This window comes from Poecilia reticulata, linkage group LG12 (assembly GCF_000633615.1).
Source record: "Poecilia reticulata strain Guanapo linkage group LG12, Guppy_female_1.0+MT, whole genome shotgun sequence".
NCBI classification, from domain to species: domain Eukaryota; kingdom Metazoa; phylum Chordata; class Actinopteri; order Cyprinodontiformes; family Poeciliidae; genus Poecilia; species Poecilia reticulata.
In genome coordinates this window covers 7,335,747-7,349,723 of record NC_024342.1, presented here as the reverse complement: position 1 = coordinate 7,349,723, position 13,977 = coordinate 7,335,747, and the positions used below count along the sequence as shown (strand labels likewise).

General features: G+C 40.0%; 1 protein-coding gene across 7 annotated transcripts in view; it reads right to left on the bottom strand.

The window, feature by feature from the left end:
- LOC103473386 (disabled homolog 2-interacting protein) overlaps positions 1 to 13,977 on the bottom strand; it is a 183,964-nt gene that overhangs the window by 100,304 nt on the left and 69,683 nt on the right. For 5 of the 7 annotated variants that reach the window (XM_008423605.2, XM_008423607.2, XM_008423610.2 and 2 more), the window contains one exon: positions 1,582 to 1,700. In XM_008423605.2, coding sequence (XP_008421827.1) covers positions 1,582 to 1,700 — 119 coding nt within the window. The remainder of the gene's footprint in view (positions 1 to 1,581; positions 1,701 to 13,977) is intronic. The other 2 variants (XM_008423606.2, XM_008423609.2) reach the window with 1 other exon arrangement.

The following is a 13,977-nucleotide window of genomic DNA, read 5'->3' as shown; positions in this document are numbered from 1 at the left end:
ATGACGAGGAACAGTGGCCATTCACTCAACATCCTTACTAACCATAACCTACAGCTCTGGAAAAAAAAAAAAGAATCCTCTGCACCGAATCCCACTGGAAACCTCCTGGTTATTCCACCAAATATTGATTTATAAACTCTTCATGAGTTAAACATTAGTATTGTTGTTTCAAAATGAATATCAATTTGTTTTCTTTGCATTATTTGAGGTCTGAAAGAACTACATCTTTTTCATTGTTTTGACCATTAGTCATTTTCTGCAAATAAATACAAACTTTTACTCAAACATATACCTATAAAAAGTAAAATCAGAGAAACTGATCATATTAAGTGGCCTCCTATTTATTTTTTTCCAGAGTTGTATGTGGACGACACCTGAAAGTGTCATGGTTTGATTGCTGATGCAATACCGCTACATACCACTAGGGGGAAGCATATGGGAAAGGAGCACAGGAAAAGTTGAACCATCTTCAAGAGAATTATGTTAACTTTGGGCAGGAATCAGTTGTTTAAGCTCATCAATATTAGGCTCACGGCTTGGGGTCAAGAGGTCATGTGACTGAGGGTGACTTTGCAGCAGATCGCTTCCAACTTTCCTTTCCCTGAGAAGCACAGGAAGCCGCTTCAGAGGCAGCTAATCAATAAGTCAGCCCTTCCATCTGACCCTTTACCTCTCTTACAAGCCTGCAGTTCTTTGTTTCTTTTCATAAGCGCTCGTTAATTCCTGTTGAAATCAAGATCAAACAAAGACTCTGCTCGCATGTCTCTCTACAGGGGATCAATAAGATCCAGAAAGGACTGAGACAAAATGTAACACAAGTGGCAAAACTGCTGCATGTTCTATTAAGAAGGAGTCCACATCAATTATAGTCCATAACAACTTCCAAAAAAGCCTTTAAAACACTTGCTTTTTTTCCTGTTGTAATGGATACCGTCATATCTTTTGGCTGCCAATTTAGTCCATTCCTGTATTCATTTATCCTGTGTAAACTAAGGAGGTGACATGGAGTTTACATGTTTATGAGAAACAAACGTCGTCGCTCCGCTGGCCTGACTTTGAGCGGTTTACACTTCACCTCCGGGTTGCCATCTCCCCACTTGTTAAATATTAATTTAAATATGCGATGCTAATTGCTAATTATCTTTAAATTGATGACTCATGGCAGAATTTTTTGCTTCATTAAGTGGCTGTTTATCTATTGAATTAAACATGACAGAGCGTTACAGCGGGCTGATGGACAAAAAAAAAAGAAAAAGCAAGAGAGGGGGAAAATAAAAAGAGTGCACTCTATTTATGTTTGACAGTGGAAATGGGAATCTGTGTGGTAACTTAAGTGACTGAGCTTAAATAAAGCTTATCATGTAGGCTGAAAAAAAAAACCCAACAACAATAGAGGCCTGAGTGATGGAGGCAAACCAAATGCGTGCTGTGATGTCACAGTTCGAAAGACTTTTGATTCGAGTTCATCTGGACATTAAAACGGCCTTTTAAAATATCAATCTATGAGATAAAAAAAATCTAACAGGTAACAGAGAGACAGAGAGAGGACGATTGGTAGATTTTAAAAAAAGCAGCACTCACAGTACTCACGGTGACTCTGAAAGGGGTGGCGGCGGTGGAGGTGGTTTCCATGGCGGTGGCGTTCTTGTCCGAGGAGCCTGGCATGCTGCGGCGGCGTCCCGTCCTCTCCGGAGGAGACTCTGAGGACACAAAGAAGGTTTTTATTTATTTTTTTATTTTTTTATCCTTAACAATTTTTAAAGCTGGCTCAATTTCTTTGAAAGTCATTTTAATGACTTCTTTGATTTCTGTGAAAAACGTCTGAAAAGGAAAAGATGGCAATTAGCAAACTACAGCAAATCTTTTAAAGACAGAGTGGATTCATTTATGTATTTAAAAGCAGCATTTTAGTTTTAAGTGTAATAAAGCTTTCATAATTCTAGCATTAATCTAACTACATGCTATTCTTTTTTTTTATTTTGTATTTAAAGATTGAAGTGGCTTTGATATTGTTGCGTAAACTAATTAGGAAAAAGAAACAACAAGTTCAGTAAATATACAAGTTTTTAAGCTTCAGCTTCCATCTTCAGTCACAAAGAAAGTTTCGGTCATTTCAATCGAAGTATTTTAATATCAAACAGAATTAATTTTTTTTCCTAAACGTTTGTAGAACATTCTAATGCATGAATTAACATTTTTATGAGGCATGATCAAATATTTATTTGATATCCACTCAAGAGGACAACATGCATTCAGGTATGCATAAGAAATCATTTACTGAGAGGAACATACATAATTGCATAATAGATTTTGTACTTTTTCCAGAAGAATGAACCGTAGTTGAACACTGCTGCCGTGCATCATGGGTCATGTAGTTACAGCACAGCCTAACAATGTATGGATTTATTGGTCCGAACTACAGCATGTAGCCATCTGCGATTTGATGCCTAACTCTGGAACCTGTGCTGCATGTTTTACCCCCCCTTCTCTTTCTCTGGTTCTCTGTCCATTTTCTGTCTGAATATTGTGGAAAAAGCTCTAAAAGCACCACAAAATAAAAGTGAAAAAGGAAGAGTTCTTAAGGTTGTGCGGAAACTCTGCAAAGAGCTTGTCCTTTTGTTGGCTTGAGAGGATTTTTGCTCTTCAAACTCCCCACTGATGTGACATCCTCCGTTCAGGACTATCTGAAGAATTGCCATTGTCAGACAAAAAGAAATAAACAACAAACAGTGAGGAAAAAGTATACAAAAATTTGAAGAGGGTGTCGAGCTGCGACCCGAGCAGACAAATGTAGCCAGAAGCCTGAGCGTTACGCACCTGGGTATTGAAAAGAGATTTGGCAACGCTTCACAAGGTAACTTTTATGGTATTGTTTGTTTGGCTGTCTGATTTCATTTCTGCAGTCCAACTTATGTTGTACATGTCTTTGTACAACAAAAGTTAAAAAAAAAAATTAAAAAAGTGTACAGTTTTAGTATCAAATAGTTGGACATGATACTTTCCAGTTTTTTGCAAAAACTTTTCCAAACCATCTGGACGAACATGTGTTTCTATATTACAGTTTGTTAGTCACACATTCTCTTTCTGAAACGGTTCTGTCAGCAAGATGTAGGAAAAAGGAAATATTCAGAAATTAAAAGTTAAAAAAATAGGAAAAAGGCTAAAATAAAAACAACAACATGGTGTCTGACCATTATGAATGTGTCCTGAGAGCGTCCAGGAGATACGGGGAGGTAGGTGCGTGTGTGCGTGCCTATATGTGTGTGCAGGGAAGCTACAGATCTGGACATGCCAATGAGGAATGTCAGTCATCCAACATGCAAGTCTTCACATATTTCAGTTATCTCTGCTGCCTTCTGAAAGAAAAAAAAAAAGAAAAAAACACACACACAAGCATCGCAATATTTCAAATGTTTGCCTCGCTTAATTTGTATTAAAATACATCTAAATAAAAGTGCAGAATCACAGCCACAAGTTTTGATATGGTGATAAAGTCTGTCCACATTAAAGTCTTCTCGCACGGCCACAGCATCAATCAGGCGACGTTACATCATTTCAAATACGTTTTGAGCAGTCAGAAAACACAGAGTAAATTAATGTTGCAGTGTGTGAGGAGGGCATGTTAGTGCGTTATTAATATATCCTTATTATATAACAAATCCTTGCGCACACGGACACGTTAAAACGCATGGCGTAATCTTTTGGCTTTAGGAGGCGTTACGCTGGCTTTCGTTTATTTCTTGCAGACTTACAGTAACGCCACCTGCCAAGATCATACAAATTCACGGCTATGAGTTGGTGCAAAACCGCTGAAATCTTTGTGGATTCCCCATTTTATCACAGGGCAAAATAAAAATGACAGTTAGGAAAATGTGTCATCTTGTAGATTCTTAACTGCCGTTACTGTTGCAGCGCTTTAACTGGACCCCGGCTGTAATGTAACATGTTCTGTCATGTAGCAACCACAACTTTCAGTGTGTTTTTGTGGGCATGGCATGGCCGCACCTACCAGGGCATTCCCATCCACTTAAACTGACAAGCCGGGCAGAGAGAGCAATAATCAAGGAAGCAGCTAAGTGAGCCATGGCAACTCTGGAGGAGCTGCACAGATCCACGGCTTGGGTGAAAGCAGATCAGTTTATTAAACATTTCTCAGTCCAGAAACATATATTTATCTATTATCTGCTGTCTCCCAGGCAGCAGATAATTTTAACTTCAGGTAAAGAGCAGGCAAAGTACAAATCCATACATTATTCTCAATGCAAATACAGATAAAATGAGAGATGATACTCTGTAGTATTTGTTTTTATTTACTTTTTTTTTATTTTTTATTTAGCATGCTGAGGCGTCTGAATAATCTTAATTTGTTCCGCCTCTGTACGGAGGATTTGAATTTACGATGTAAGAGGTTGGAAAGAGGACATTTACGACTTAATGTAGCACGACAAAAACTCAGGAGTTGGTAATAATTACCCAAGAGTTTATTACAACGGATTTGGATGTTACATTTTTTGCGAAGTCTCCTCTGAAATCAAAGTCAGGCGCTGAGGAGGGTGAACCCCATCGAAACAAAATCCATCTTTATCTTCAGTCACGGCGCACAGCTCACAGGCGATTGCATTCCTGTCGCATTCCTCCTCGCAAACCAACAACTACGGTGGGCACTGAGACTTCCGCTGCCATGACGACAAGACTTTTTAATCCTTTCAAATCAAAAACTCATTCAAGAGCAAATACGGCTGATTAAGCTAATTATCAGCCCTGACGGAGGAAAGTCTGCTATGCAAAGTCTCACACTCGGCTTTCAGCAAACTCGCCCCTCTGGGGGCTTCATTTGGGAACAGCAGAAAACTCCCTGCTTGTGCACAGCTGGCTGCTGTTGCCACGCAAAGGCAAACCAAACACATAAGCGCACATCATGGAGCTGTAAAAAAAAAAAGGACTGCTGAGTGCAATCGCGATACACGTTTCCACATGCTCCGGCCATCTGACTGCAATAAATTTCCGCAAATGTACGGAAAATTGCCGCTGCTGTGTGAGGCGCTCCCGTTGTCGACTCAGACAGCCACCCAGACAGACAGACAGAGACAGACAGACTCGTTCTCAATAAAAACCTAAATTAAAACGCAACGTCTAATGTGACTCCTGGGGAAAACCATCAAGGAGTTTGTTTTGTCGAACACGAGGGGTTTGATCTCAGGGAACATTTCCTGTTTATGGAGGGGTGTGTGTGTGCGCGCGTGTGTKTGTGTGTGTGTGTGCGCGTGTGCGTGCGCGCTCGTGTGTGTGTGTAGCAGTTGTGTGCGGCCTTCAGATCTCAGATGGAGTGTGTGTGTGTGTGTTTAGAGCACATCTGCAGGTTAAAAGGGTCAGTGTGTCCACAGGCAGCTGTTGTTGTCGTGGAAATTCCAAGCATGATAGCCTTGAGATAGTTTTTACTGGATGCTCCCAGTCAATCCTTCCCGTCGTTTCCCTGATCTTACAATTGCTATTCTCCTTCAGTTGAATCAATTTTTCCTCCTGCTTTAATTTTTCCTCCTGTCCTATGCCCCTGTCCCACACAAACACAGGCGTCCTGCAAACAAAACTAGTCCAGCTACCCTTCATCTCTATGCGTTTTTGGAATGGAAAAACTCAGGGAAAAAAAAGTTCATTTTGGGATTCCTAACAATGGGAGACGTCTGGGATTTCCCTCTGATTCGTTTCTTCAAAAACCGGATGTTACATTCATTTAATCTATTGATGATGTCAGCTTTATTGCCACCTATTGCTTTTAACCGGCATACCAGCACTGCTGTTGTGCTTTTTTCTTCCGCATAGAGACATATATATTTTTAAACATGGATAAGTGCATTTTGGGAGTGTGAAAAGTGTTGCTTTTACTCTCTAACGCTGCACATTAGAGTCTCTGCCTTTCAGAAACGGCTACTGCAAAACCTTTCAGCCTCCTACAGGCTTTTTGGTTGATGGAACTGAAAAGGGCATGTATCGCGTTTGGTAAAAAGAAAAAAAACAACAACAAAAAAAACATGGTGGCAGAGAAGCCTGGGAATTAAGCCTGTGCGGACTCACTTTTAAAGAACATCTGACACTCTTTCTCCGAAGAAAATATTCACCTCCCTGCTGGGTTATATATTTCTAAATTAGGTATGAAGATGGTAGCAGCAGGTGGCTAAAATAGCTTAGCAGCCCGAATGCTGGAGGGGCAACAATCTTTATGCTAATCTGAGCTCACCGCCTGCTGTTTCCAGCTTCATATTTAATGTGATGACTTGTTTTGATATTCTGTTGAAAGAGAGGTGAGTAGGAACATTTCTCTAAAAGCCTCAAAGAGAGTTTAGGCTGGCGATCCACTCCGGAGTGAAGGTAAAGCGTTTTTTTTTTTCTTATGCAAAGTTGTAATTTTCAATTTAAATTCAGTAATATACTACAGGTCAGAGAGTGTATATCCTGAGGACTTCCTGAAAGTATGTTCTCCGCCAAGAGACTAAAACCATCAAAACTCTTCCTCTCATGTCTGAGCAGGACTTGCACTCGTTCTGACTGCTAAAAAGATAAAAGAATATATCCTCATTCAGAAACGCGTGCGGAAGCTCTCGTGTTCATCGCTTCGGTCCCATACGTGGCAACGTGTTAAAAGTAATGTATCACACACCTCCGATATCATAAATTAAAGGGTAAAAATGTTTTACCCTTTAACAATTTTGCATGATGACTTCCCTTTTGATTCTGTCAAAGAGATGTGCTATTTGCTCATAAATGTGCTGCTGAGAAAACATGCTGGTGTGTCTCTTTGAATTCTGCTTTTTTTTTTCATCCTTTTTCACTTAAGGTGCTGGTTGTGCTAAAAGGCTTTGAGATAAAGGGTGAAATTGAGAGGTGGCTGTAACCAAGATCTTGGTGGCGTTCAATCTTAACACACTGTCATTTAGAAAAGAACATTAACTAGCTACTCTTTGCAGTACATGCTTGGTTGATTTTTTTGGATTTTTCTTTTCATGCATCTCGAAGGGAAAAAAATAATAATAATAAATTGAGTTGAACCAGAATTGTATCACATTTTCTTGTGCTGGTTAATAACTCCTTTGGGTTTTGTTGTGATTCCAGGATGCGGAAAACTACACCGTAGCTTCAGTAGACGTTAACGATTTGTATCTTTATTAAAATTCCTTGGCCTCCTGCAAGAGTTCAGGATGTAAGACATCTAAAAACACAAATACTTTCATCATCGTAGAATCAGAGTGCAGCCAAATAGCAATTTAGTCTTTTAACTGGTTGGCAATTAGCACACCACCTATTACATAAAAATGGGATTTCAAAATAACTTTGCAATGAACCCCAATGGAGAAAGCACAATCATCGCCCCGGTAGCTTCTCCACTTGAACTCTTGAGAAGGCCTTGATGTTGTTTTCTTTTTGAGTGACTGTACCATCAACCAACCAACCAACCAACCAACCCACCAGATCACAAGAAAAAGCAAATTGGAGTTATGTTATACCAAAAACAGTCCAGGTAAGACACCCTGACCCCACATCTTTATTCCTGCTGACTCAGCCCGCGCCACACACCGACATCCTGTCAGATAGCCAGTTGTGGAACAATAGAAGGGCAGAATGTCAAACAAGCCTGAACCTGACAACATAAAACAAAAGGGGTAATGGTGAGAGTTGTGATGTGTTGTTTCCATGACTTCACCACAGCTTTTTAAAATGAAACGGCAGACAGAACCATCCTGCGATGACATAAAACTGATTCAGTTTCTCAAAACATAATATGTTGTTTTCTCTTAGTTATTAACTTATTTAAACTTTTAATATGTCCAATCTTATTTTGTTTCTCTTTTTTATTTCATTTCATGTCTTTATACTTTAAGTGGTCAGTGTTTATTTTTTCTCCACATTGCCATACATTGTTTGTTTTTATTTTTGTTTTTTCCCCCAGCAGCCCCCCATTAACTCCAACAGGAAGTGTCAAGCACTTCAACTGCTAATTAATTCATCGTGTTCATCAGCTGTAAACCATTTCTGGTTGCCAGTGGAAATCTTTAAAAGAGCATTTAACAGTTTACCATCATGTGGTGAGATCAAACAAGAGCTAAAAGTGCAATAAAGTCCTCCTGAGCCTAATTGACCAACACAGCCGATGAGAAACGCTAAGCTGTGGTTGTAGATTAAATGTGATATCTATTACTAACGCAGAAAAAAAAAAAATGAAATTGAACGTTTGAGCACAGACTTGTGTCATCAGCAGCAGTGTGACTCTGCATTTCAAGATGTCTGTCCCCTCAGGACAGAAAGATGACATCCACAGAGCATGCTGACTGGAACAATGAAATGTGCAGGAAAAAAATATAAAAATAAAAATAAAATCACAGGCTGTCAGGTTGTGTTTACCCCGTTCTCTCTACCTGGGTGAGTATCTGTCCTGACTCTTACCTGAGTCCTTTGCACACTAAAGCTCCACTTTTTTTTTTTTTTTTTTTTTTGTTTTGTTTTCTCTTCAGCTATTTAACAACCGGCTGGCAGCAGTGATAAAATCCAGGCTGTCTGAGGAATATCTGCTGCGAATCAATTTCAATCCTCTGAAAGTCGATGGAGCCGTTTCGCATGCGGTGACTTGCAAAAACGCCGAACCCTTTTCTCTCTTTTTGGCAAGTTACAACCACAGGCCTTAAATACATTTCAGTAATATTTCCTGTGGTAGATCAACACAAATGAGTGCATAATTGCAAAATTGAACATGAGTGAATTAATACAAATCTGAAAAGTGGCACAGTCCAAAGCATAATCACCATCTAAGTTTGGCACAGATGCGAATCGGACAAGATTTGCTGCCCACCTAATCTGAAAGGAGAGCATGAATCACGAAAGCAAAGCTACTTTGAGACCAACAGCAAGTCTGGAGGATGGAGGAATTTGTTGACCTGACCTTTATTAGTCATAAACACATATAAATGTAGCCTTCATAAAAGAGGAAGGGGAAAAACGTTGTTAAAAATAAAGGGAAAAAAAGCCAGCTGAAATTTTTCACAAGCCATGTAGTGGAAACGACATCGTTTGTGAAAGAAGTTGCTTTGGTCAAACGAGATCAGAATTATACATTTTTGTCAGAAACTAGGTCTATACTGTACATCACCCTGGACATTATCATGGCACAGAGTCGTGGAAGCATCATACTGTGTGGTGCAGTATGCAGGGTCTCCCCAGTGTATTTTAAGCCTGGCAGCCCGTCATGCTTTACTAGCCCCGCCGCCAGGCTAATCGTTGCTTGTTTACGTTTCTAGGAAAAGAAAAAAGAAGTATCTTTTTTTTTTGTTTTTGTTTTTTTTTTAAGCCGGGCTGCAAGCGTCTCTTTTGCTCTTTGCATTTCACTAGCAGAGCAGATTTATTCCTAAATGATAGGTCTATAATAGATAGGTTTATAGTTTATGCATTTAGACCCGACAGCGCGCGGACCAATCACACAGCTGGCGTCTCTGCGCTTTGCCTCTGCGCTTTGCCTCGCGCGCTGCCGCTGCTTTACCTCAGCGTGGATCGCGTGCGCCTCCTTTCACTCAAACTGGACACAGGCTGACCTGTATGGATATTTACATCAACCTACTGTGAGGAATTATGATCCTTTGGAGAACTCTGGGTAAGAGTTTAAAATCCGCCGCGTTAGCTCTGGTTGCGCAGCTCAAAGTGAATCGCAGGAATAACTTGTAGCGAATTCAGAGGTCGTGTTGTGAAGTGGTGAGAATGATTTATCTTTGTGAACGAACAATTATAGTGCAAATTTGTTGTCTTTTAATACAAAAACACGGTGGGCCACCTCGACCAACGGGCTTAGCAAGTTTTCTGGGGGAAACCCTGGTATGGGTAGGGAAGCTTCTGGGGAGATGGATGGAAATAAACATGCTGCAATACTGGAGGAAACTTGTCTGAACTTGCAGTCGGTGACAGCGGGGTGGAAGCTCACCTCAACAATGCAGTGGTTTAGACCAAGACATAATAAAAGACACAAGGTGACTCAACAAGGATTGGCTCAGCAGGCTGAGGACAAATGCTTGTAACATTTTTACTACTTCTGCTTATAGCCTAAAATTTTAATTATTATATTATCACTGACATTCTGTGAACTATAGTGTGTGCCTTTCATATAAAATCCACATAAAATACATAGAAGTGTGTGGTTAATATAAGAAAGTGTAAAAAAGTTCAAATGTGTACTATATGAATACTTTTACAAGGAACTGGAGGCCAGTTTTAAGCTCAAATTTGTGAAAAAAAAAACAACAAACAAACGTGAGAGCATGTTCGTCTTTCCATATGAGTGGAAACCAAGTTGTGTTAGCACCAAGCCACAAGGCCTGCGCTGGACTTTTGACCTCTGGGATGCGGTATTTACTCAGCGCGGAGGTGATGGGGTGATAAAGAGGTGCTCCTCCGTCTCCTCGGAGCAGCTCTATGAACACGAGGGAGCAAGAGAGTAAAAGAGCCAACAAAAACCAGCAGTGCATACATAGTCAACATTCACTTAACTTTCTGCAAACACAGAGCGCACGGGCTCAAAATAAAATAAAAAAAAAAGACCACAGTAAAGGAGATTTGCGCTGAACAGCCACCGATTCGAAAGCAGAAAGAGCAGAAATGGGAAGTTAATAGCTGACATTTATAACTTCATTTTGCCCCAGTGGCATCTAGCGAGAAGGACTCCGCTTGGTTTTGGTTTGGCGCAGGCTTGTCTTTGTCTGCAGTTTGTTATGGGAAGTCAGAGGGAGAAGAAGTGGGGCACAGAAGAAGGAAGTTGCTGTTTATATAGAGGGCGACACAGCGAGCTGCATTCCTTCTGCTGCCGCTACTCAGAGATCCGTCTGACTTCATCACCAGCTTGTGAAAATGTGACTGAAACGCCACAAACACACTTGGTGGCAGTGGATGACATTTCCATTAGTAATGTCTTATGATTTTTATTTTTTTTTAAGCAAAAGGTTGCTTTTAAAAGTAAAACTCCCACCATATCTGGTTTATAAACGCATCCGCCCACAGCTTGTGCTCTGATGGGCTTTGCTGAGTTAAAAACAATCAAATAATAACTAAAAATAAAGATATGCTTTTGTTCACAAATGAGCAAGCATTTAATTCCTGCAGTTTCTGCTGGAATGACAACTACTATCTATCAAAATACATGAAGAATATTTTTGTTACTTTCATGTGTCATAGTCGTAGGAAAAACAAACATTATTTGGACTTACTGATATTTGGGCATGGTATTGGATATTCTCACAATGTTTTCCTCATTGACCCTCATTCTCCATTAGGCTTGAAGGAAGTAAACAATGTAACTCGATGATCCTGTTTCCCTCTTGTTTCCCTTATCCTTCTCATCTTGATTTGATATGTAATTCCACTTGACTAACTTCATCCACAGCTCCTAATTTACTGGTTCGGCATAATCTCAAATATCCAAAAACTGCAGCAGAAATCCTCCCAACAGCACAGCCTTCACTCCACTATAGAAATTAGCAACAAAACCTTGAGCTTTCACAGAAAAAATAAATAAAAATCCCACCGGAAAACGTGAAGAAGAACCGGACCGGCTTCCGCCAACGCCTGCACGGCCTTTCTGTTCTGTTCCATCCAGAGCCCAACATTAAGACTACAACATGAGTCAGGCTGCTTTCATTTTCCTTTTTTGATTATTCTTTCAGGCTTAAGATGTATTACGTGCAACTGGTTAAAATCACAATGATAGAAAATTATAGCTTATCCTCACGCAGTTTCTGAACACTGAACAGTTTAGTCAAATTTGTGTTCTGAAATCATGACTCCATGGATGTTTAGCTGAACAGAACAGGAAAAAGAAGCAGCAGAACGGAAACTGTTATCCTGTTTTAGTTCTTAAACAAAGAATCGAATGTGATGAATTGATATTGTGAGTTTTGCACCTAAATCTCAGTTATTGTAACTATTAAATTTGACAGCTGGTAGCAATTAAATTGAACATTTGAATTAGTTTATTTTCTGCTTTGATATACACCGTAGCCGAGTATAAAACTATTTTTATATGACCAGTAGTTGCAGTATACAATAAACATTACCGTAATTAATGTCTAGTGAAAGTAGAAAGTTATACTTAAGTGTTTCAAATTTGTAATCTTCAGTAAGAAAATAAACCAACTGAGACAGAACTGAATTATATTGGTTGGTTTCAAAACATCTGACCAATCAGACTGAAAAAGGGAGTTACGTTTTATTTAGTTTTTTTTGCAAAAAGACACTACTGGTAATTCATTAACACAGTTACAACTTTCTGATGTTCAGTAGAAGAAAGAATGCTGACAAAAAAAAAAAAAAAAATCGCACAAGCAACAGAAATCATGACACAGACTAAATCTGTTGCATACCCTGTGTTAAGCTACTTCCTAACTGCAATGCAAAGTTTTGTAGCAGCCATGTCACCTGGTGGTTCTGGTTGAATGTGTTTTCTCAAATCAGCACTCCGGGGCGACGGGGAAATTTTAGAGCACGTCCTGCTTCCCTGTGCTGACACACTTCATGGAAAAGCAGATTTTGCACCTACAGGCCTCACAGGCAAAATTACAAATGGCATCACTGTGCTTCATTGAACCAGAAAACCAACGTGACCTTAGCCAAATGGAGAAGCTACGAACAATCGTCAAGCGGAAGTTAATGGACCAGAGAGTCAACTATGCAGATAAGCGGAAAGCTAACATCAAAACATCTTCTGCTTCCTCACCTCAGCACACGCAGGCTGACTGCCTCCATGGCACTCTGCATTGATGTAGTAATTCAAAATAAGCCTCCACCAAGCAGACACTGCAAAGCACCTGGGCGCACATTTTAGTCAGCCAATATTTCTGAATCAAATGTCCTGATTATAATCATCCTCATGTAATATTGAAATTTTCCAAGAAACTATTTTGTAAACTTCTCTATTATGAACAAATCAAACAGATAAAATAATATCACTCTGTTAGGAAACTACATGAGCTTGACCTTTTTAATTTATTCAGGTGCACGTCTAAGAAAACGGGGGGATTCAGAAGTGCTTGGACAGCACTACACTGTGAATGCCGGACGGTGTTTTCTATCCTTCGTTCCCAAAGCTGTGAGACTTTACCGGCTTGACTGGTCAGCCAACGTAAACAACACGAAGGATGTGATTTGGTCTCAAAAATATTTCAGGCTGGTAAAACGTACCGCGGTAGCATCCTTGTTTTTACATAAAACAGGATTTCGCAGTCACCTACTGTTGTGCAACTGCAATATGTCGAAAGGCAATTCAATAATGACGAGTTATCACAGTATTCCTGTAGTCCCACAGACATTTCTCTGAAATTGTTCTTCGTCTCTGGAATGTAATCCGTGCGGATTTCTATGGATTAGTGGGATTATCCTGCACCTGTCCTTCTGTTATTGGACTCTTTTGGGTGCTCAGACAGACTGTGTCATCTGGCCCTTCTTGATGACTCATGCTGAGGGGAAAGAGCGCATGCAAGGGCACAGATTTCAGAAATGAGAGTGAGATCACAAAGAAATCCCTGGTTAAACACTGAGATGATGACAACATTCTGGTGGTTTCACTTCAGCCACTTCACAGCCGAACTAACCTTTCCTTGCCCTGCGTATTAGAAATTCCTCTGTTGGTTTTTTGTGTACTTATGCACAGCTGGAAAGCGAACAGAAAGCACCTTTCCTCTGTGCTTTTATTGGCTCAAAGTCAAACCAACAGTCAAGCTGCCTCCGTTGGCAATCGAGGCCTTTGTTTTTCCCAACCCATCCTTAAACTTAGAGTGGCTGCTCTAAAACAAACCACAAAAACAGATAAAGACACTTATCTGTTTCCAAGCAAACAAGAAAAATAAATGATTACATCAGTGAAGATGTTGGGGATTCAAATACAGCACCACTTCCAATTGAATCACTTCCTTTGTCTCCATCTTATTAATGTTTACAGCAGATTAAGACTTTGGG